This window comes from Pocillopora verrucosa, chromosome 14 (genome assembly GCF_036669915.1).
Source record: "Pocillopora verrucosa isolate sample1 chromosome 14, ASM3666991v2, whole genome shotgun sequence".
Lineage (NCBI taxonomy): Eukaryota > Metazoa > Cnidaria > Anthozoa > Scleractinia > Pocilloporidae > Pocillopora > Pocillopora verrucosa.
Genome location: NC_089325.1, coordinates 1,918,172 through 1,942,573, shown reverse-complemented (window position 1 = coordinate 1,942,573; position 24,402 = coordinate 1,918,172). Strand labels below are relative to the sequence as shown.

Genomic DNA, 24,402 nt, shown 5'->3' with positions numbered 1-24,402 from the left:
TCAACCGTAACACCCACTTGAAATCTCGAGCCCAGGGTTACTGCTTATCAGCGGTACGGTCGCCAGGTATGGTAGGTACGTCATGTATGGGGAATTATGCATGACGTACTTCGGCAAATAAATTCTTCATTGAATTTCTTGTGGAGTCAAATTCCCAGTTTATACTTCCGAGAAGCATTAGATTTCCACTAAACCAGCCATAAAAGGTCAAAGTCTTGGATCACGTTGCAACATTTTCAACTACGCAGTTCCTCTATAGCTGTTGGAGGATAGATTTAATTCCTGTCCTCATGGAGTCAAGACGTCGTTGCTGTGGCTGTTGTAGCCGAAGAGTTTTGATCATGAGCTTTGCTATAACAGGAGTCTTTCTCCTTGTGGCTGGCTTAGTTTTAGATGTCGGTGGAGTGTTCTCGAACATAATCAAGAACAAAGTGGATCAGGTAAGCTCAAGCTTCCTTTAACTTTTTTGCATAGACAACGCTTTAAGGTGTGGAAAGTTTGGTCTTGAAAAGCCTTTCATATGCGTCTTAGTAGGACTTAAATTCATAGACACTTTGTTCGAAGAAAAGTCATTGTCCTTCTTTTCACTCGTTTCCTTTAATGCCCAGCAAAAGCTGAGAAAGGAAAATTGCGCAAGTGCCCACGAAATTTTTTTTTGAAACGAAGTCGCACATGTACCTCCTCTGCCCTGTTTCGGTGAGATCTTGGATTGGTTTAATCCTAAGAATAAAATTTTGCCGTAGATTTGTCGTTTTAGTCATATGCTTTACATGTTGCACAAAACCGAACTTCGCACTTTGACTTCGACCGATTTGCTCTATCATCAAGTGGTTTCATGTTAATACTCGTAGCTGTTATTTCATCGTAAATATAACATTAGTACAGGTAATTTCTTTGTACATCAAAGTTTCTCTATGCAAGTACTGCTTGGTATATTATGTACTTGTCTCATGGCACGACATTTTCACTGGTGTTACCAAACTTAATATTTCCAATGTGAAATTGTGCCACAATTATAGGCCTCCTATAACGTTCCTAGTGACCTAAATGTTATTTTTACTTATTTCATATAGAAAGGAAGGTCTTTCATTTAGGACGTCTTGTCCTATTAAGATTCCTTGGGAGAACATTTGTGACAGACCTAAACTATAAAAATAAAGATCAGGATCACCTGACATGCAAGCATAATATTCTTTCAACTTATTGAAACACCTGTTAGTACTACATTTTTAATTTATTTATTCTCCTGCTCTTCAATTGCTTTCAATCATGGAATGCACTTTCTAGATGAGTGACAATTTTTTGATGATATGCTGTAGATATGAGTGCACCCTTAAGGCAGGTTGTAACAAACTGTGCATCCAATCCATGCCCATTGGACTACTGTACAATAATATAGATTGTGGATCAACTCTTATTTCAGAGTGTTGAACTAAAACCTGGTGGCTTAGTGTATGAAGAGTGGGTTAAAACTTCACTTCCTGTGTACATGAAGTATTACGTATTTGACTTGAAAAACCATGAGGAAGTAATGACAGGAAAAGCAGTTCCTGCTGTAGAGCAGAAAGGCCCATATTCTTACAGGTATGCTCACAATGTAACAGTATAACAGGGGTTTCAATAAAGCAAGCTATTGATAGAATTTTGCAATTTATCTGAAGCAAACTCGCCACCTATTTTTCTCTTAAATTAACAACACTAGAGTAGAGATCAGACCTCCCATTATCTGCCTACTTTGCAGTTTTTGCCATCTACTTTAAAACCTACCAAAAACCCCTGTACACAGATATGTCCTTGAAAAGAAAACTGTACAATTGGTAAAGGCAACTTTCCTTATCTTATAGAGCAATCTGTTTGAAAACTAAAAGTAATTATAACTTCTTAACCCTGTTTTCTTGTGCCTCTCTTCATATACTTGTACTTTTAGTTCACTTTTGTTCCTTATTTTACATCAACCTACTTTATGATTTTCTCTATTGATTATTTTGGCATTGATTGTATTATACTTTATCAAAAAGTGCTCCTAGTATAAGTAGAACAAAATAACCTGCTTTTCACATGCTGGTGCCCACAAATGTGTTGAAAACCTCACCTTTTACAGCAAGACATGCCTTTAGAATGATAAGGAATATACACTCTAATTACCTTCCATCCACTTCAGGCAAGAAATTTGCTCATTGCAATGAGTCAAATTTAAGGGATTAAATATTTTGTAGAATTACATAATGAAGTGACATTTTACTGTATGAAATGAGTGGTTTTGAATAATGAGATATTTTAAAAATGCATAAATTCGTTTTGCAGAGAACTTAGATCAAATGAGGTGCTGAACTGGACAAGTGACAGGAGCATTGTAACTTTTATGCCAAACAGAACTTATGTTTTTGATCCGGAGACATCTTGTGAAGGCTGTGATGACAGGAATGATACATTTATGAGTGTGAATATTCCACTTATGGTAAGCAGAGCTTTTAATTTTTCAGCCTGTGAAAATTTTACTCTACACTGGATTATTTAGTAATAACTATTCAAGGGCTACTTTGTGCAATAATGTAGTGTAGATAACCTCAAAAAGTCACTAAAAGACAATGCTTTACTGAAGAAAGTCTATTTTTGACCTTCCCCCACAGTAAGTGAAGATTAAAGCTTCTTTTCAGACATATTAAATGGTCCTTTTAATGCCATCATAAATAAACCATAACAATTATAAAGTGTAGACCAGCTGCCTTAGAATGTATTGGATATAACCTCAAGCAAGTTTGTTTACAATTTTAATACAATCCTTTTAATTTATTTTAAGTTGTGAATCAGTCACTCATTTTATTTTTTTTTAAACCAGAACTTTTGAAATTACACAAGGGGAAATGTTAAACCTTTCACTCCTAGGATCTCATTTAATAATTCTCCTTACAGCCTGTCATACAAATTTCATAATGTTAGTTTGGAGAATTTGGTATTGGATCAACTAATAATCCCCTAATTCATATTTTTCTTCATTCTTATCACTAGTCTGCATGACATGGTATTAATAATGTAAAGAGGAATTCTGCCTCAGTCACTCGTGGGAGTTAAAGAGTTGATGACTGAATTGTTTACATTTTGAGTCTGCTCTGGCTAACTTTTACTTTTTTTCTTGTGCAACAGACTCTGGCTTTGTGGGTAAGAAACAACAACTATGACAAGAAGCATGAATTCTGTTTCTTTGGAATGCTAATTGAAGCTGAATTATACAAAGTCAAGTTGTTTCAAAGGAAGACTGTGTATGATATCCTGTGGGGATATAAGGATCCATTCTTGGAGTTCTTAGTAAAGGCCACCCAAGGAATTCATATACCCATCATAGATAAAAATATCACTTGCCCAGGGCAGGATGGATTAACAGACTTTGTCCAGTTACAGGTAAGTGATCAGAAATATTATTCACCTTTGTTATTATTACTTTTGAAGGGCTGCCAGAAAAAGACCATATCAAGGTTTAAGGCCCTGGAAAGTGGTATAGAACTGGTGCAATTGGCACAATGCAAATGGCTTCCCTCTGTGTCATTTGACACACACCAGAAAGACAGAGATAATAATATTACCTGTGCAAACCCGTTAGAAGTTGCAAAAAGCAACTCACTTTTGTATAAGTGGAGTATATTCAGCTGGGCTAATTTCTTTTGCGGAAATATGACAACTTTGTAAAACCTGCTGCATCATTCATAGAAAGAAAATATATAATTTAAAGCACATGGACCATTAAGAAGACGATACCCTTAAGTGCATTATGAAGCTGTTTAAACAAGTACATATACTACTCAGTATTGAATAACTGAAAGGAGGTGGGAATGGAATAAATTTTTTTGCCCTGGAGCTAGCTAATTTTAATGAACTAAATATATTTTCAGTATAACAACACATATTATGGAATAAGTGCTGTGAACAGTGGACAAACTGACATCAACAAGCTTGAACAATTTACTATGTGGAGAGGAGAATCGTAAGTGTGAAGGTTATGTGCATGTCAAACAATGATACTATGCCACTTTCGTTGCTTACGTTTTGTGGAGTAGGGCCTGTAGCCTCCTTTCATACATCCTCAGATGCTTAGAGAGACTGTTTCCATAGAGACTGTTTCCATAGAGACTGTTTCCATAGAGACTGTTTCCATAGAGACTGTTTCCATAAAGACTGTTTCCATAGAGACTGTTTATTTTTCCATGACTATTTTCTTATTGGTAGAGTGATAATCTCAGTGAGTTTAAATTAAATTTTTTCAGTTCTATTAATCTTATTTGTTGTCAACAATTTTTTTGCAAATTTTTTTTTTAGTCTAGAACTTTTGCATCATTTTTTTTTAGTTATACTCTCAAAGTTAGTTGGAACATCAAGTTTCTTTTTCTTGTACTGTGAATTTTGTATTTTTTAGAAACACAAAGATATCAAGCAGAAAGATGCCTTTCTAAAAAAAATTTTTTTTAAAAACTTGTCAAGCATTTCAGTGTTTCACTATGACACAATCCCACTCCCAAAGCATTTTGAATTTGACTGACATAAAAACTCTTAAAAAAAATTTTCAAATAGCATTTTTGAAGTTGTAAAAGTAGCTAGAACAGCTTAATGTAACTCATCAAATGAATGTCATTTGTCTTGGCTCTTCTCAGAGTGCAGGGAATAGTTGTTATTAAACAATTATTATTAGTTAATGTGCTGTAAGTGTGCTTTAAGAAGAAATCAAAGCCTCCCAAATTAAGTCTATTGAGCCCTTAATTCCCATGAGTGACCAAGACAGAAATTCTCCTTACAATAGCAATACAACATGAAGCAGACAAGTGATTAGAATAAAGAAAACTATCAATTAGGGAATTATTGGTTTATCCAATAGCAAATTCTCCTCATTAACACCATAAGAATTGTATGGCAGACAGTAAGGAGATTAACTAGGGAGATCTTGGGAGTGAAAGGGTGAAGAATTCTTGTATAGTTGTCTAATATTCATGATTTGGTGCTTTTAAACTAAAAGATCAAATTTTGTTTACATTTGCAGCCATTTATCATGGTGGAGTGACAAGTATGCAAATATGATTAATGGAACAGGTACATTGACATTTCTCAGGTTTTTAAGGCTCCCCTGGCCAACTGTATCAAGTAACTGATTAATTGGTTGTGTTAATTAAATTGTTTTATTACATCCATTTTGAAATCACTGGTGATCGTTGTAATCTGATTGGCTCTAAGCAATGTGATTAATCCACGGATCACTTGATTTTTTTGCAACAAATTGCATCTTTTTCTCAGCTAATGAGAAAGTACCGCTAAAAACAAAACAACTTATCAGATTTCAAGGCCTGTTTAAGTACATGTTACCAGCAAAATTGTAGGAAATTTTGCAACTTTTGTCCTCAAAACTTTTTCTTTTTTTGTCTTTCTTTGTTAACGTCTTTTTTGCTTTAACAAAGTGGACTGAATCTTCCTATTTTGTCTTGCAGATGGTACTCAATTTTCGCCAGGTGTTGATAAACAAGCGACATTATATGCCTTTTCTCCAGAAGTTTGCAGGTGAAGTGTTCTTGACCCCTTAGGACTTGTTACTCTAATTCCTGTAGCACTGAAAATGCAACATATCACTGATGTAACGGAAGGAAAGAGGAGAGGAGGGGAGGGTTGTGTGCGATGAAATGGCATGTGGTCGTGATGAGCAGTGATATGAACTGTCGCTCAGGACCAGGGATAGGTAACGGCCGTTCAGTCTAAGAAGCATCCAGCGCCCAGACTTGACGCAAATATTGAAGCTCTAGCCTTAGCATGTTGCAGATGTTCAGTTAGTGAAATGAAGCGCGATAGTAGCAGGGGAGTGAAGAAAAAAAAGGGAGTCTGGGACGGGTTATGTGATGAAATTTTTCCTGTCCCAAACCTCCGCGGCTTTTTCACTCCACCAATACTATCGCGCCGTGCAATATTTCGCTCCGCTCTACTAACTGAACCCCTAGAACAGTCTACTCTAACAAGGAGCCAATAAAACGCAAAGTGAAAATAAACAAACTGCTTATTGGCTGCGATTGGTTCTAATTTTGAATCTGATTGGTTGATAGGATGGCGCTAGTTTTAACTGGATCAATCAGGTGGCAAAGTTGAGAAATATCCAAGCAATCTTGGCTTACTTTGGAAGCTCAATTAAAAATTGTTTTATGCATCTAGACTGTGGTTTAAGGGGAAAAAAATATCAAAAGTCGCTCGCCAGAACGAAATATATTTTCGTCTATGTGAAGTTTTGATTTCCTTTTTCCTCAGATCTTTATATTTTGTCTATGAATCCGATCAGACTGTAAAGGACATTAAGCTGTACCGCTTCACAGCACCAGATAAACTTTACTTGAATGGTGATACTTACAAGCCCAATAAGGGATTCTGCATGCCCTCTGGCTGTTTACCCACTGGCTTGCTGAACATCAGCCGCTGTCAGCCATTGAGTAAGTCAAAAGAAAGTTTGCAGCCCTAAGATTCGCTCATCGATACTCTTTCTTTTTGCTTATCAGTAATCTTTTTTGTTGACAGTAACAAATTGAAGCAGAGTTGATTAAATACACGTCAACCCTTTCACCCACTAGCAGTGACTAGAATCTAATTTCTCCTTATAATATCACCCTTGAATCAACCATTTAAGTCATGAGAGTAAAGGAAATGAAGAAAATCTTGATTGTTAAACAAATTCTCCTTGTCAGCACCTTAGGAAATGTAGAGAGAATAGTAGGGAGAAAATGCATACTGATGTTAAGGTGTAAAGGTTAAATTACCCGCGCGGCTCGTGCTCTTTGATTGGCTCAAGTTTTGGCGAATATAAGGCCCACGTTTGTATGTTCGAGCATAAGCCAAGGAAACTGGGTCTAGCGCACGAAGTTGAGGCTTTTAGGGAGAAATGTTGTGAAAAGTCAAAATTATTCGTTTGAACTGCTGTTGTTACGATTCATCATCGCACAAGTAGCAACTTGCTCTGGTAAAAACTTTAAAGAAGAGATTACAAAGTGCATCGACCAATCGGGACAAGAAATTGTCCTCGTTTCAGGGAAACAAGCGTCAGTAATTTCTCAGCCATTTATATCATTCGGCCAGTGGTAGTACCTGCATTAGCTTAGCTACGCTTTTCATGGCCTCTATCGTCTTGTGAGAGGGAGTTGGTTTAAGTACAAGCCTGTTTATCTTTACTGTCATTTAGTGATAATTTTTTTAACGCTTTTGTTTCTCCAGATCCACCTGTAGTGTTATCGCCACCTCATTTCTACCAAAGTGACAAGTCCTTGTTAGAAGCGGTTCATGGGCTTAACCCAGAGAAGAGCAAACACGAAACTTACGTTGATATCGAACCGGTCAGTAGAGTAGTACAACAAGTTAATTAACTGTGTAGCAAAGAAACATACGTGGTTTCAAATTTTTTGCATTTTACTGACAGAGCAGTTTCAGCTGAGTTTCGAAAAACCAACCGGAGAGAAGGTGGACATTATCATTAGCCAATGAGAACTTCAATTAAAAGGAGCCAAATCGCTCGAAACGCGGGAAAACGCGGGCGACAAAATCGCGATTAGTTTAAGTTTTGCATCTGATTGGTTGAGGAGGTGGCGTGAGTTTTCTGGACCAATCACAGTGCGAAGGAAAACCAAAGCAAGTATGGTTACTCCCGAACCTCAATTGAAACTGCTCTATTTCTCGTAAGAGTAAGTTTTCACAGATAAAAGAAATTTCGCAAAATAGGACGCTGCAAAAATGTCAAGCGTAAACACCTGCATTTAAATTCAGTGTCAGTTTGTATTCTTCATTTCCTTACTCAATTCAGTCTACGTATCTCTTCGTAGAAAACATCTTCCTTGTTGCTTCCCTGTGTATAACTGTAGAAGTCGGCAAATTTTCCCTTATTTATGTTCTGCCTCTTGTACAGAAAATCTTACGTGTTAGTTCCCAGAAGGAATTTCAGCCACCTTGAAGCGTAAAGATTTGTTTCCACAAAACAGAAAACCTTCCTAATCCACAACATTTTCATGCTGCATTGCATGCTGGTAGCTCATGATAACGAACTAGCCTGTCAATTCTTAAACTTTCACTACTGATAACCTTTTGTCTTCTCCCTATAATCCATATAGTATCCCACACAAACAGGTAACGAGGATACTCAAACTTATCAGATAGAGGTTGCTATCATCAGCTAACACCAAATTCTGGGAACTAATTTTAACCCTTAGGAATGACTTGCATCTTGAGTGAGTGAGTGCACTTGCACTCAAGTTGTGAGTAACTTGCACCTTGAGTGACTTGCAATTTCTCCTTACAGCATCATTACTGAATCAAACATCAGGGTTATGAGAATAAAGGAAATGATCACACACCCAAGAAGCTCAATTTTCCTTGTAAATACCATAGGAAAAGTACAGAGAACAGTATAGAGAATATGCAAACTGATGTTAGGGTGAAAAGGGTTAAAGGAAATGTTTAGCAACGAGAGGGAAGAATAAACGATCAGATCTTGGTAGTTTACCATTTAGCTGCCAGGATCTGATTGTTGATTCTCCCCTCTATCTGCCGAACATTTCTTTGTAAAATCAGTATCGAGAGTTTCGAACTGATAAGTTTGAGTTTTCTTATGACCTGTTTGTTGGATGTGGAGAGAATATTATTGGGAGAAGTTACATGTTAATCACTGGTGGGAGTTAAAGGGTTAAACGATTGGCTTTGTCTAGATAATACCAAGAGATGTAATTCAAGGGGCTCTGTCGTTTATCGTCTGTCTCGCATACATAAGCTCTTGGGATAAACGTTTTAATCATAACCATTCAGTACAATTTCCTCAAATATGATTGGTGTATCAGCTGCTTTATATTTCACTAATCACTCTGTGCACTTGCAATCAGACAGTGTAATTGGACAGTTGGCTGTAATCGGACACCTATAATCGAACAGTTGAAGCAGCCAATCATACTAAGTCCACTCAGCTAAATCCACCAATCTCAAATTGATCACAATAACCATAACAACAACCGCTTACCCTGTATAAAGAAACTAGGAAGTTTCCAAATTTTTTGCTTTAGACATTGCCCTTACAGGAGATGTTTGTCCTAAATGCATTTTTTTTTTCAGGAAATTGTAATGGTTATGATTAATTGGTAACAGGACTTCGTGTCGTCCAATTCTGTCTGTAGTCATACTCTTGATTTAGCCCAGGAGTAGAGAATCGGAAGGCGGAATACAAAGGTGTCTGGTTCACCTCCTCATGGGGACTCAGATTCTTTTTCTTTGTCCTGATGGCAGTGACCGGACGAACAAACATCTTTCTTTAACTTTCAGTCATGTTGGTCAATCCTTAATTCTTCTGTCTGTCACTGAAACTTTTTTTCCAGATTACTGGTATTGTTATGAGGGCAGCTAAAAGGATTCAAATCAACATTGCCGTGGAGCCTGTGAAAATGTTCGCGTAAGTGGATATAAATTTATTTTGGATATAAACTTACTGTGCTTTGCTGAATACCATGCGAACTGAAGAGTCCTAGGCGCCTCTTGAAAACTTGGTTTAAGTTGCCATCAGTCAATCATACCTAAACTCTCCCAACTTGTGTCAACAATTTTAAAATCAATGATTTAAAAAGGCACTTAAAGATATGCTGATATGCCTTTTTTTTTTTTTGCAGTCCAACTAATGGGAAATTTTCGAAAGTTTTCCTTCCTGTGATGTACGCTAGTGAGGTAAGGCCAATTTTAGCTTCAATTACTCCTCTCCTTTGCATCCTTACGTTAGGAGTCATTTGAGAGTCTCTAAAGAATTTCAAGCTTAGAAAAACTTTGAAAAAAAAAAACGATTTGAGAATTTTAGCTACTGTAATTTGTTTAATATGTAAAGAGGCGGAGGTCTAACAATTTGCAGTTTAACTCCTCAGAGTTTTGTAATTACCGACGGGAAAGCAGCCGATTTTCGTCACAAGGTGTATTTACCAATTACAATAACAGAGGTGATACAATATTTTCTGATGGGGCTGGGAGCCCTGTTCATTCTACTAGCCCTGTTGTTGCTGATCTTGACGGCCGATAAGAAGAAAAACGATCTAGAATTGCGTGTAAATGAGGTAAATCAGATTTAAAGGTTCTTAAATATTGGTAAAAAATTTATATGTTAATGAAAAAGGAATGTGTTCCCTATGGTATATGCATCAACGTGAGATTTGGTACCTGAAATGGGTAGAACCGCTGAATTCCCACTACCACAGGCTCCTGGAGTGAGCCCTTTTCAAAGCGCATGCGCAAGGCCGGTATCAACCTGAGTGGTTCGTTACCCATGACGTACTCGTTAAGATATTTGTTTTCCAATATTTGTTATTCGCTGATCTGTGGCGGAGAAGGTCGATTGTGTGTCTATTAGTTCCTCGCTCATGTCTGTAAAGCACATTCTTTCTTAGTACACGGATTTATTTATCCAGATATCCTTTCCGGCGGAAGAAATCGTCGCTTTGCAAAGCTACTTGATAATTGTTATTGCTTTCATTTGTTTTGCCTTTTGTTACTCTGGTTGATTTAAAGATCGAAAATATAATGCTCAAAATACTTTCCATCGTAGTTGTAGCTAGTAGCTAGTTACAAAACGCTATGTTGTTAAACATGCTTTGTTTTGTTTCCTCATCCTAGGGCGATGGTCATGTTAAGGACGATGAGAGACAGCCTCTTGTTACTGACGGGTAAGTCGTGCTCAATTTTAGTTTGGTAGGCTCTAAATAGCCAGTTATCTCTTTTGTACTTTTTCGCTGATGTTTAATGGATTTTTACGCGTGCACCGAAAGACAACTTCTTAATTTTTTCTGAAGCATTTCTGCGAATCAAATGTTAAATCTTCGAGTCTGATTAGCAAATCGCGTTCGCAATAGATGCAACATTTTTACTGTACAGTCCACGCCTTTCGCGGCAAAGCGGCCTTCAGGCTAACGCTATACTCCAGACTCCTTGGGCATCGTTTTTTTCCCTCACAGACCTGTTGCCTGGTAAATGACAAATTTTATGTATAGTTTATGACAACTCGAGTTTTCTCTCCAACAGTAGCGCGATGTACACCTAGAAGAGATCTTGCACCAACTTTTCAAGAAAATGAAATGGAGAAATGCTGGGAAATGTTTAATACGCGGATTAGAGGACGCCGGAAAAAAAAGGACTTTTTCTTACAGGAATACATACCTGCTTTGTAAAGGTTGCTGAAAGCTTCGTTTGTTTGCAAAAACTGAATTTACTTTGTGATGATGGAACTTTATGCACATTCAATTAGCGATGATATTCAAATTAGTATAGAAAGGGTAGAATTACTAACAGCGAGACAAATATGCATGCTAATTTATTAAGTTAAAGATACAACCGAGTTAACTTATGCGCCAGTGTTAACATGAAAGGAACAGGACACAGCTCAATCCTCCATGTTGGGTCTGATCTAGCTTTTTTGCATGTAAACCGCCTTCAAACATTTCCGGCATTGCATTAAAGGTTTTCCTTCTCGGTGATTCAGCTCGAGTTAAACAAGTAACCCGAATTTGTGTAAAGAGGCCCCTAACAGTGGAGGAAGTGATAAGGTACTGCTATGGTCTCGGTACACCTCGCTTTGTGATTGATCAAGAAAATTCACTCTTCATTGTCTCAACCAAGCAAATGTTAGGATTTAGGCTCCCATGAGTGAAGTACTTCGTAAATTGAACTCACGTTCAATTCCTGTTGGATTAAATACTGTATAGATTTGTGTGAAATGAAAGATTTGGACCTGGGAGTTACTGTAAATGCTGTCGTGGGATCGAAAAATATCCTGAAAATGGGTTTTTTTCTTGCCGTGACAGTTTGGTATCGTCGCAAGCTACCGCTGTCTTGTCACGCAACGCCTTCTTTCCCATACCAGGTCGTTGTGCGTGACGTGAGCAAACAGCGGTCTGCGCGCGGCGAGTCAGATTTGACACCTGTGCATGTCTGACGTTTTCGAGCTGCTGTGTTTATGTAATTTAAAGACTTCGAGAAATGATAAAATAGCAGATTAGTTTGAGTTCTATAAAATAAAAGTTAACGCTTTTGCCCTAGCTTAAGTCTAGCACCATTTCTTCCATAAGGTGCGAGAAATTTGATTGGGGTCATCAAAATTCTTAGCAAGGACTTCTCAAATGTTTATAGAGGTACTGGTGCTTAAATGAAAATAGATCCACGATATTCGCTCAAATAAATCAAGGTCTTGCTTGCAATAAATATTTATTGTAAATAAAACAAGAAAGATAGTAATTTTTAGGCTCGATAAAGAAATAGAGAAAGATGTTTTTCGTTTTGTCACAAGCGTGGGACAAAGAAAAAATTCTGAGTCCCCGTGAGGAATCGAACCTCAGACCTTCGGATTCCGCGCTCCGATGCACGTGTATTGCTGATCCCAGCAGTATGCAGGACGCGTGTCATAAATGAACTTTGTGATGGGCCTTGCTCACCAGAGTCTATTTCTTTACCGAGCTTAAAAAACATACCATCTTGCTTATTCTATTTACAGAACACGACGCCATCGGCATTGCTGATCCTAGCAGTATGCAGTACGCGTGTCATATATAGACTTTTTTGGGGCTTTTTCTCACCAGAATCTCTGTGGCTCAGTGGTAGAGCATCGGAACGCAGAATCCGAGGGTTCGATTTCTCATAGGAACTCAGAGTTTTTTTCTTTAGCCCTCACTCGCTACAAGACGAAAAATATCTTCCTCTAAAATATTTATTAGCAAGTGGGTTGTTCCGAGTCTTCAATCGTTTTCGGTACAAGAGTTCTTGAAAGAATTTGAGGGGATAATTCAGATAAACAAATTTCTTTGTATAATATTTTGCTGATCACACGCGGTTTCTGTATAAAGAAGGAAGGGAGCGCCTCACATATCTTTCTCTATATATGTCAATAGCCACCCTCTGCCATACTTGGTACTGCTCGATCCGGTCGATCGATCCTGAGGCACTCAGGTGAGATCGCGTGACTGTCCCAAGAGCGCGGCCATCAAGTCCCAAGCCTTCTCGACCTGGACGTTCAAACCGCTTACACGCGCCAGACATCGAATGTAATCGTACTATTAGCGTGACGAATCAAACTCGGCTGATTTTTGAAATCAGGGGAAATCCAGTTTAACTTACTCCTGGGAACATGTGGCGATCATTCACAGCTGATTGTCTCACAGGTAGGTCACGGGAGAAGTTGCCTGCAAACCCTATGAAACGAACTAAACATTACCGACGATTCTATATTGACCTTGCTCTTGTGAGAGTATGCCAAAGTTTTCTCTTTGACAAATTTTACTCCATTACGAGATCTGCCATAAGTTTCTATACGTCATGGCATTCTTTGGTTGTTGCAGTAGACGAGTTTTTATCACATCTCTTACGGTTTTCGGGCTCATTCTCCTTGTGAGTGGCACTATATTAACGGCAAGCCATGTGTTCTCGAAGCTCATCAAGGATAAAGTGAATGAGGTCAGTTCCATTTTTATTAAAATTGTATTCCGAATAGCTTTAAAATTTAGTGAAAATGTAGTTTTCTTTTGCCCAGTTCTTGACTATATTACGCAGTTTTTTTTCTTTTTTACGGGTCTAAATGCTGCTTCAGAGTACCTCTTAGCAGTATTTTTGAAACTCAGAGAGCAGTTCTCAAATAGTCCATTTTACAGTTGTATGCTTGGTTGCCAAGCCTTTGAACAGGAGTGAGGCTAAGGTTGACCTTGTTATGATACCAACCTTGCTGCTTTTCAAATGCAAATTACTTTGTTATCATGCTAACTAGATATTGGTCTCTATCACAACAAGGTCACCTTCAGCCTCACTCCAAATCAAAGGCTTGGCAACGAAGTACACAACTGTAAAATGGACTATAAACCCTCAGTATGAATATTCTCCTTACAGTTCTCTATAAATTTCCCAAGGTGCTTACAAGGTGAATTTGCTTAGTTATCAAGAGCTTCTTTGGGTGGTGATCACTTCCTTCATTCTCACGACCTTAATGTGTGATTTGGTGGTGATATTGTGGGGAGAAATTAGATGCTAGTCACTATTAAAGGTCAACATGTTACAAAAAAAATTGATGGTGGGGGAGAGCTGGACCAGTAGGGCAAAATTGAGAAGGACTGGAGGAAAGACACTTAGGTTCTATGAGATAGTAAAAAAAAAGTCTGAAACTCCAGAATTTGAATTTTCCCTGAGGTAGGGGGTATGTAATCCCCACCCCTCCACCAAGATTTATTTTTTCTCTTTCTTTTATATTTTTCACTCAACAAGTCTAAGTTGCAGCCAGCTTGCAGAGCAAGAGAGTGCTTTGTAAATTAGACTGGTGTAAATACTTTTGGAGAGCAGGGATGGTACAGTGATGAGGGCACTTGCCTCCCACCACTGTGGCCGGGGTTTGTTTCCCAGTCCTGGCTTCACAGGTGGGTTAAATTTGTTTTTGGTGCTGGTCCTTCCCTCCTCTGCTTTTCTTCCTTTCTCAAAAACCCCAACACTCCAAATTCCAATTGGACCTGGAAAAAGTCAATAAGAATAGCTACCAAGTGGAAGCTGAATTGCTAAATTCCTAAGTATTTATTTTATTTTTATCTAAATGAAAAAGGGGGGTTTTAACAGCTTACTAGTCACTCATTCTTAGGATGTCCAATTGAAACCTGGCAGCACAGTGTATAAAGAGTGGGAAAATTCAAGTGTCCCTTTCTATAAGAAGTTCTATATGTTTAACCTGACAAATCCTGAGGAGGTAATGAATGGAAATGCAACTCCCAATGTGGAACAGATTGGACCATATTCCTACAGGTACCACAATCCATGCATAAAATGTCATTGAAAAAATAATAATTGATGAATGTTATTATTAATAACTATTATCATTTTATTAGAATTTTTTTTTATTAAACATATTTGAAATCCTCCAAAGTGTTTAATCACAGAAACATGTTCCCTATTCATGTTAGAGGGTTTGAAAGATAGTCATAGGCAATTTAAGCGGTTTAGTTGGTTTTATATAACCAAGTAGCTTTCTGCATTGTTGTCAAGTTGAACAAAAGCATGAATAAGCTTTTTGTTCTGAACAAAAAAGCAAACAATACAGCTTTTAAAACCTTTGGTATTGCACACATGATGCAGGATATCAATGGAGTAGCTTGGGGGTCTTGGGGTGCCTGTGACCAAAAGCAAAAAAACCAACTATATTCAGGTGGCAACAACTGGTGAGTACCCTCTGTTTGACACAGTGTGACCCCCCTTTGAAAAAAATTGGGTATGCCCCAGGGTAATAGAGGTTTAGGTCATAGATGAACTTAAATTTGGTGGACAGAGGCAGAGAGATCGAAGGGAAAGGGAAGTTTTGGTGGGGACAGCTTCCCCACATTTCCATGTAGAAATTATTGCAAACACAAGATGAAATTTGATTGAGTTCTTTGAATACTCTCTATCATAACAAATGATTGAACATTGTGATTGCACTTGGCTAAACAATATGTTGGGAGACTTTCTTGCTCTATAAAAAGTTGATTATGGACACACTGAAAACTATTAAAATGTAAAAGAGATGTGCATATGCTGACAAACTATTCAGAGGACATTTTGGGAAATTTTAGTAAAGCTAAGTGACAGGCTCAGTGCTTCATCAACCCATTCCCACTGCCCCCCTCTCCCCTCCCCCCTTGCATTCCCTCTCATATTTCAAAGCATTCTGCTGCCTCTTGTGTGTGCACTACCCAAAGAGGTGCATTCCTCTGAATGTAGGTCCATTTTATGGTAAATATGACAAGACCAAAATCAAGACTCCATTTTCAAGTGTCCACCTGGTAGGGTACACTCAGATACATGCTTTTCAATCTGCAGGTAATGTTATGATTTGCATCTTCTTTACAGAGAATTAAGGTCAAACAAGGTGCTTAAGTGGACAGATGATGACAGCATTGTGACATTCATGCCAAACAGAACATATATTTTTGATCCAGAGACATCCTGTGCTGGTTGCCATGATAAGAATGACACTTTTGTTAATGTCAACATTCCTTTATTGGTAAGCTGCAAAGTGAAATATTTGTAGCCAAAACCTATCAGTCATGGAAACTGTACCAAAGTCTAATAGATCAATATTAAATGAGATAAATTGTATTGTATAGGTTTTATGTGGTATATTATTATCACTTTGTTGGGCATAATATGGCATTTTGTGGGCTAAAATGGAGATTGTGGCAGGCTTAAACATATTTTAACTGACTTGCCCCCTCACATGATTGTTCAGACTGTTTGTGGTCATAGTTTTCAGTTTTTATTTTCTCAATGCCCTCCATAGTGATAATAATTATAATAATACTGTTCATGCTCTTGGGTATAAATATGTTTGGCACCCATCTCAAAGATCAACTTTGGACAACATTTTTGCATGTTTGAAAAAATGTGAGAGAAAATCTCCTTTTTTTCTGACTTGGAGCATTTTTTGTCACTTTACAGACCTTGGCTTTGTGGCTGAGAAATACCAATTATACAAAGGAACAACCTAAGGTCTGTTCAGCGGGAATTAAAGCTACAGTGGACAAATTCAAGCTCAAATTGTTTCGAAGGAAGACCGTTTATGATATACTCTGGGGATATCAGGATGAATTTCTTAAGTTCCTTCTCAAGATTTCCAAACTAACAGGATGTCCTGCTCGAGAAGGAATTACAACATTTATCCAATTACAGGTAAAGAAACATGCTAGGACTTAGACGATATTTAGCTATTACAGATGCTTGTGGTTAAATTTGAATTGAAGTGTTTGTCAAGAATCTGATATACCAAACAGACACACAATCAAGATACTGTGGATTACACATCTATCAACCTAATTAAGAGATGGCATGTTACTCAGAACAAAGATTTCAATTTAAGGAGTACAATAACCCAGTGCCACAAGCAATAGCCCTTATGGGGTCTGAGAAATGATCCCTTATGTTACAATTCTGTCTTTTCCTACCTGTCTATAAACTGAAAAATGCTGATTCTTGCTTGAAATTTTATGGATGAAGTTCCTTTGTGCAGCTGTTTTCAAATTCCTTTTGACTCTTTAGCAGCTGTCACTCTCAAGTTCTGAAATCTTTATTGCTCTGGCTGTTTATGATTATTATACTAAATGGCTACCTGTGTTAATTTGGTCATTATATCTTAGTCCTCAGTAAATTTCCCTACACTGAAAATTTTTACTGATTTTTGGTAGTTCAAATAAATTAAATCATTCATTTTTTGAGCTACAAATGATAACAAGAAACTAACTTCTTTTATATCCTCACAGCTGAACTGTCAAAATGTCAGATTCCTTTACATAATTAGATTAAAAACTTGCTAAAATTCACCTCACTCTCAACAAGAGGCTTCATAGCTTGGTTTAGTGTAGCACTCAACTAGTGTTCAGGAGATACAGATTCAAAAAGGTTTTGCAGTTTTCTTTGAATCTGTAATTTCTTTAGCTGCAGTTCAACTGTGGGGATGTTCATGATATTGCAGTCACTCTTGGGGTTAAAAGAGTTTTTAAAAAGGCTCGGCACTACTGCCTGCTCAGAAGAGAAATTGGTACAAATGACAATGGCAGTGAATTGTATCAAGGAAGAGTGAGTTTGTGTACTTTTTAGTTGCGCGTGCACTCACCGTCTTTCCTTTTGTTTTCAGTACAACAACACATTTTATGGCATCAGTGCCGTGAACACTGGAAGAACTGACATAAGCAAGCTGGAACAGTTCATTATGTGGAGAAACGAATCGTAAGTATTACCAAGTGAAGAAAGCTGGAAACCACTCCGCTTCGCGTCGTGGTTTCCTACGCTTATCTCGTGTTCTCCCAACCTCCCGCGTGTTTACATCAGGCTATGTAAACACGGAAACCATTTTACATTTCTTTTATAAAATAACTAATGAAAGAGGAACGAAAACCGTGTTTACATACGCTCATGTAAAATGGTTTTATGGCCAATCAGAGCGCGCGTACTATTTGAATTATTTTATAAAGATTAATTATAAACAGTTTATAATATCTAGGTATTACGCAGTAACAATAAGTAGCGATAAGGTACCCAAATCGCCATTGTGTCAGTTTTGCGTCTGATTCTAGATCACCCACAGAAGATAATGAAACAATACAAATTAATTTCTATAATTCTTTTGACCCTCAATAAAAAAATACGAGCACGAGCACACATAATTAGAGGCGATTCTGCTCACGGTTCGCTCGTGAGGTATTTAGTTTAGATCCATTTGGATCTAAGGCAGCCATTTTTAATATGGTACCTAAAATACAATATGTTTCTCTTGCAGCCATTTATCCTGGTGGAGTGATAAATATGCAAACATGATCAACGGAACAGGTATTTGGAGGCAAAGGCATAACATGCTGTATGATTACTACTGCCACAAAATTAATGTAAACATTTGTTTATTCCTTTGATTACTACGCATTAGAAAATGAAAATCTGAAAAAAAGGCAATTAATTGTTGAGGGACTCATGAACTAGTTTGGACGTCTAGTATTTCGATGGACAAAGTTAAGGGAAAAATGGTATAATTTACAGGTAAAACTGGAAAACTACGGACTGATTGACTTAGCATGATTACTTATTCCTTCATCACTTGTTGGGGCGCTTATGGGCCGTGGTTGTCTTAAACTGTCCGAAACCAAAGTATTTACAACGGCCCCTAAAGACAAAAATAAAGTTCGCAAGGACATTTTGAGCACCCAAAAAGAACAGTTACGTGACTGAGCACTGGCGCGTTGTTTGGTAGGTTGGCGCACATGACACAAAATTTAAACAATTCTCAATTCAGGATGACTTTGGAACTGAAATGAATGCAATTTAGATAATTTCGCTGACGATTTCAATTTTGATCGTTTCTTTAACAAAATATGATGTCTTAATTGGTTGTTTCAATTCCAGTTTTGTCCAAATGCACCATTCACTTGTGATGAGGGTGGCTAAAGCTTTGTGCGTGACGCGTAATTAAGGCCAAAACTGATATACGAAGCGTTGTTTTTTACAGAACGGCGAGCGCGATTCTTGAATTTAAGAACTAGCGTGAGGTGTGATTTGCTCCCTAAAATATACGCGGAAAGGGAATTCTTTTCTTTCATTTTGTGGAAACCTCTAGATTTCCCTGTAACCTTGAGCACAAGAGAGATTTGAATTTTTTCCATTTCAATACGTGACGCGTGAATTTTCTCAAATTCGTGGGTGAAACGTGATCAGGATCTCCCCTTTTGCTACCCTCTGTAAAAAGACAGGCCAAATCGGATAATAGCCAATAGCCATAGCTAATAGCCAATAAAACTCAACTACCAGCCAAATACCAGCCAATCAAAATGAAGATTACCTCCTGAGTGAGCTTTAGGTATTTTGAACAATCTTCAGACTTTAGAAAGTTGAAATTTAATTTAGCTAAATATAAATCAACAAGAAACGTATGTATCATCACATTAAATTTTCCTATCCTGCATTTTTTTATTGACACTATGAATTGGTAATTGGACTTCGCGGCGTACAATTCATGGGTAATCATGCTCTTACTCTCAAATCACGTGCCTGATTGCTCCTTAATATCATTACTTAGCGGTGATATATCACGTGAATTAAAATATCTTGCAGTATTTCCCTTTGTTTTTAATTTTTCTTTTGTCATCTTTTTGTATTTTATTTGGTTATTTTGCTTTGATGCAGACGCTACTCAATTCGCTCCAGATGTCGATAAAGAAAACAAATTTTATGTTTTCTCACCAGAAATTTGTAGGTAAGACCCTGGTATGCTACTCCTAATCAAAATCTGCAGAGAGTCTTGTGAAGTTTTAACCTTAATTGCATGTCTATGCGTGTTTCTGTTTATGAAAGCTGTGTTTTCATAAGTAATGATGGCCTGGATTCTGAATTGAAGGGGGGGGGGGGGGGGTAACCCAAAATTTCAGTTCGGGGCCACGCAAACCACTCGACGTAAAATGACGACGTCAGATTTTGAAATTTTAGTCCAAATTTGGGGGCCTACGTTGCTGGAGTTTCAGAACCTTTTGAAGTTGATCTATGGTTTTCTTTTCCTCTCTCTAGATCTGTGCATTTCACGTATGAAAAGGAAGTAACTTTAAAGGATATCAAGCTGTATCGCGTTACAATACCAGATGAAGTTTTAAAAAGTGGCGATGTATATCCTCCTAATAGAGGATTCTGCGTATCTCCTGGCTGCTTACCAACCGGATTGTTGAATATTAGTCTTTGTCAGCCGATGAGTGAGTTACTTTTCAGTCATCTTTGTTAAGTGAATAAATTCAATCCGCCAAGGGGAGGGCAGCTCAGTTTAGAGTTAAAGATTGCGCATGCGCATTGCATGTGCGAAGGAGCTTTTCGATTGGATGGGAATTTTAGAAATCCCTTACAAGTCTTTCCCAATAAGAAAAGCACATTTTAAAATTATTGCCAAATTCCATTAGGGTTGTGTACGAGTTCCAGATAGATCAAGTCAGAAACTTGAAAATTGTTGCAGCTTCTCTCCAGTTGGCACAAGTTTTGGATGATAAGTGACGAATTTATTTTTTCTCGGGTAAACGGCAATAGGAGACACACTGAACAACCATTCTGACATTAATGGGTCGACTATTTATTAACCAGTTTCCTGTCATTCTTTCTTGTTATTTTCCAGATCCACCAGTAGTTACATCCCCTCCTCATTTCTACCAAAGTGATAAATCTCTGTTACAAACGGTTCATGGGCTGAAACCAGAGAAGAGTGAACACGAGACTTTCTTGGAAATTGAACCGGTGAGTAAAGTTATAATACAGGCTTTATCCAGGTATGTTTTGATATGACGGGACAATACAATGTCAGCCTTCCCAAATCCCATTCCCCTCCACCCCCATGGTGCAAGCGCGCTTAAGAAATTTGTGAGCTAGCCCGCACAATTTTCATGAGAAAAAATTCACACACTCAACTGACAAGTCTACATTGCTTTTGGGACTAGGAAACAGCAGTGTATGTAGTTCTTCTGCAAAGATTATACCATGGTAACGTCAACCAAATAGCTAAAAAATTTCTTTTTAAAACTAGTTAAACCAATGGAATTTTTTTATGCGATCTCTTGCAAGTTGTAATAAAAGGGGTTGGGGGACGAATTCCTGTTTTTCCCCCACCCCTCTCCCCTTGGATGTTGCAGTGGTTGTGTGTTGGGTCAATATAATTGTGGTGTTGTTTCGAATTCTTTCGTTAGTTTTTCCTCTGGTGAGGGGTGGGGGCTGGTTGTTTCCAGGGCCATACATTTAAGGAGAAGTATACTTTAGAAACTATCTAACTTTCATCTCCGCCATTTACAACTATATTTGAAGAGTTTCAAATCCTGGACAGTGTCGTTCCAGCTGCTTCTCCGGTTGGCAACTTCTTGCTCAAACGCATAGTATTTAACAATTTTTTTTTTGGTTCACTTCGACAGATAACAGGCATTGTCATGAGAGGTGCCCAAAGGGTTCAGATCAACATTGCCCTGGAGTCCGTGGATGTGTTACCGTAAGTAGAATAGAAACGTCTTTTTAACTCTCTTCAGAATTGTCTTCGTGCTGCAACACGTATTACAAAATGCCGCAGTCTTTGTTACAAAATGCGTAGGTTATCACAAAATGCGTAGGTTATCACAAAATGCGTCGTTATCACAAAAATGGCACAGAACAATCCTGTTTATTTAGAATTTGCGTGTGAGAGCAACAAAGGAGAAAAGAATAGTACACGATCAGTAATGTACTTACCTAAGCAGACGTACGAGGCATGCGCACTACACACAGAATTTGATTTTTTTTCATCGTTTACAAAGTTGTGGAAGGTAAAATGATCATTTCAAAATGCGTTGTTATCACAAAACGAAAAACGCTCGGAACCAGAATTGCACTGTTTTAGCCTTCGCACCACTTCTGTGATATCCCCGGCATTTATCAAAAAACCTTTCATTGAAGCTTACGAACATACGCCCACTTGGATTGCTGCACCCTCAAGAAGCTCGCGAGAAGCTCTCTAGAAGTTTGCAAATCGATCGTGTGGGAACGCCAATAATCTTACGCTATTAATGACTACTTGAATGATTCTTCTCCCGACATAGAAATAATGTATTTCACTCCTCTTTTAATTTTTCACCTAATTTTCCTTTCCTTTTTTTTTTCCTCACAGCCAAACCAAAGGGAGTTTTGAAAAAGTGTTTTTACCTTTTATGTTCGCCAGCGAGGTAAATCGGTTTTACTTCAGTCTCATGCACTTGTTTTTCCACAAAGCGCTTTAGGAATTCGCGCCTTTCGTTAACTCCAGTTAGACTGATCCATATTTTGTTATTGTAAGTATACAAATATCCTCGACTATATATTTTTTGTTTTCAAGTCAGTATAAAGTTGACACAACTACTTTTCATTAATAATGATTGCAGATATATGAAATTCATATATTTGCACTGCGGTGAAGAAACGAATTTAAGAGATCCTCGCAGCTAAGAGCACTACTGAAGTAGTAGTTGAAAATAGAACCTGAAAAAAAATTCAGGCCCGTACGGGATTTGAACTCATGACCTCTGCGATACCTCTGCACCGGTATCGCAGAGATCATGGGTTCAAATCCCGTACGAGCCTGAATTTTTTTCAGGTCCTATTTTCAACTACTAGTTAAGTAGTGTTCTTAGCTGCGAGGATCTCTTAAATTGCTTTTCATTAGTTCCTCGTCTAATGAAGTAAAAATAAGAACATTGTTAATGCAGTTTAAACACAGTTAGAAAAACAGCTTTATCAATGAATTAAAACCAAAAACCATTTTACCAAAATGATAGTACAATATTTGTTTACATTTCCCAAAAAATGTCAGCTCCTAGTTAGTGAACACGAAATAAAAGAAGAATAAAAAAGAAGAAAACGTTTAAGTTAATTGTAAATAAAGTGTTATCCACTAGAATTGCAGTATCAGTTGCGGAAATACAAAACGGTCATCAAAATCTTCGCACTAGAAATTTTCAAGAGTTGTAGTCATTAAAATCCCAACACTGTAAATTATCAATCAGTATCTCTCGCATTTCACTGCAAAACTGAGATACGAGTTCCAAATTACTATGAGGATTACTGATGCGAGATTAAAATCTACCAACAAAAAATCCCTGCAGATTATAAAGACCTAAGGATTCGACTGATAATTTCCCTTCGAAGCAACTTCAACTACCCATAATCACCAAATTGTTAGTTTAACAAATATTTGATATGTTCTTTTTCCTTAGGTTGCAGAAATCACCGACGAAAAGGCCTCAGATTTCCGTGAAAAATTTTCCAAAATGAACACGGCAATGAAGATAACAAAGATGTTCGAGTATGGTTTGATTGTAATTGGTGCCTTTCTGTTAGGAGTTGTGTTACTATTGCCTTGCTTTGATAACGACAAAAAGGTAAGTTTTTCTCTGCAAGTATTTTCAGATATTGCTATCATTTTCAAACATTTTCCAGTTACGGAGTTGCATTTGAAAGTTATTAAGATTGTTATTTTGGAAAAATCAACGTTTTCATAATGAATTCGAAGGTAAAGGACAAATTCTGATGTTCGGTATAGCTCTAAAATCGTACAATTTTAACACTTGAAGACATCTTTCAAGTTAAGTTGTCAGGCGGAAACGGTAGAGAAGCAGCACCAGAATTCAACAAGCAGATTGCTAGATTCTCTTAAACAAAAAAATTTTTTACCTAGAACACATGTATTTCAGGCGATTTTGGGTCTTAAGAGAAAGCGTCTTTTCAATCATCATATCGCTCTGACGAAGGGCTAACGCTCGAAACGTCAGCTTTTTTACCCTTTATGGTGGCCAATTTATGTTTTCAACTCAGTTGTTAAAACTAAATTACCTGCTATACTCTCCCACCGACGCAGCACCACAGTTTCTTTTGAAACTTACCCCCTCTTTTCAATCAACCCAGTTCCCAGGGTCCTCTCTCCTCCTCGTACTTTCTCAAGGGCGGAAGAGAGGGAAACCTTTTTCGCCCTTGATAAAAAATCGGTTTGTAATATCAAATACATGAGCCCATATTGTACTCAAATATAATTTTTTAATAACAGTTTTACTGAGTTTTCCTATTCTTCCAGGGTCAAGAAAACGGAACGAAGAATGAAGAAAAAGACGAAAAGCATCCGTTAATAGATTCTTCTAGGAACACCTTTGCAAATCAAAGTACTTGAAACACATTAGTACTCTTAGATCCTCGCACTGTCCTAAAGGTGCTTGTTAAATGAACGAAAATCGGCATTGCACTAGGTTCCGGACCACCTGGTTCAGAAAACGTCGACAATACGTATTCTTAAACGCACAAACACCAAAACAAAATCAGAACAAAAAGAAAACAGAAACGAAATCAGATAAAGAACAAAACGGGAAAAGGAAAGGAAAATAAAAA

At 37.6% G+C, this 24,402-nt stretch overlaps 2 protein-coding genes across 4 annotated transcripts; both read left to right on the top strand.

Annotated features, from left to right (window-relative positions):
* The first annotated feature begins 108 nt into the window (after positions 1–108).
* Positions 109–12,179, top strand: LOC131779638 (lysosome membrane protein 2-like). The gene is made up of 14 exons (XM_059096204.2): positions 109–440; positions 1,424–1,584; positions 2,305–2,458; positions 3,145–3,399; positions 3,888–3,979; positions 5,027–5,076; positions 5,469–5,538; positions 6,271–6,449; positions 7,225–7,343; positions 9,363–9,436; positions 9,651–9,705; positions 9,897–10,082; positions 10,639–10,688; positions 11,044–12,179. Exons 1-14 carry the CDS (start codon positions 291–293, stop codon positions 11,060–11,062), a joined length of 1,614 nt encoding a protein of 537 aa, XP_058952187.2. The 5' UTR covers positions 109–290; the 3' UTR covers positions 11,063–12,179.
* Positions 12,180–12,873: 694 nt separating this feature from the next.
* Positions 12,874–24,333, top strand: LOC131779643 (lysosome membrane protein 2-like). 3 transcript variants are annotated; one of them, XM_059096211.2, is made up of 14 exons: positions 12,874–13,172; positions 13,353–13,464; positions 14,627–14,787; positions 15,868–16,021; positions 16,456–16,686; positions 17,648–17,739; positions 18,290–18,339; positions 19,684–19,753; positions 20,062–20,240; positions 20,651–20,769; positions 21,435–21,508; positions 22,160–22,214; positions 23,241–23,405; positions 24,095–24,333. In XM_059096211.2, exons 3-14 carry the CDS (start codon positions 14,705–14,707, stop codon positions 24,185–24,187), a joined length of 1,365 nt encoding a protein of 454 aa, XP_058952194.2. In that variant the 5' UTR covers positions 12,874–13,172; positions 13,353–13,464; positions 14,627–14,704; the 3' UTR covers positions 24,188–24,333. The 3 variants fall into 3 exon arrangements, with proteins under 3 accessions (XP_058952194.2, XP_058952192.2, XP_058952191.2); XM_059096209.2 differs by having other exon boundaries at positions 13,350–13,464; XM_059096208.2 differs by lacking the exon at positions 12,874–13,172 and having other exon boundaries at positions 13,180–13,464.
* The last annotated feature ends 69 nt before the right edge of the window (positions 24,334–24,402 follow it).

Coding starts and splice junctions, on each gene's coding strand:
- LOC131779638 (XM_059096204.2), top strand. CDS start 291: ATGGAGTCAAGACGTCGTTGCTGTGGCTGTTGTAGCCGAAGAGTTTTG. Junction 1,585..2,304: donor AAAGGCCCATATTCTTACAG/GTATGCTCACAA, acceptor TTCGTTTTGCAG/AGAACTTAGATCAAATGAGG. Junction 3,400..3,887: donor CAGACTTTGTCCAGTTACAG/GTAAGTGATCAG, acceptor ATATATTTTCAG/TATAACAACACATATTATGG.
- LOC131779643 (XM_059096208.2), top strand. CDS start 13,327: ATGGCATTCTTTGGTTGTTGCAGTAGACGAGTTTTTATCACATCTCTT. Junction 18,340..19,683: donor AAACATGATCAACGGAACAG/GTATTTGGAGGC, acceptor GCTTTGATGCAG/ACGCTACTCAATTCGCTCCA. Junction 20,241..20,650: donor TAGTCTTTGTCAGCCGATGA/GTGAGTTACTTT, acceptor GTTATTTTCCAG/ATCCACCAGTAGTTACATCC.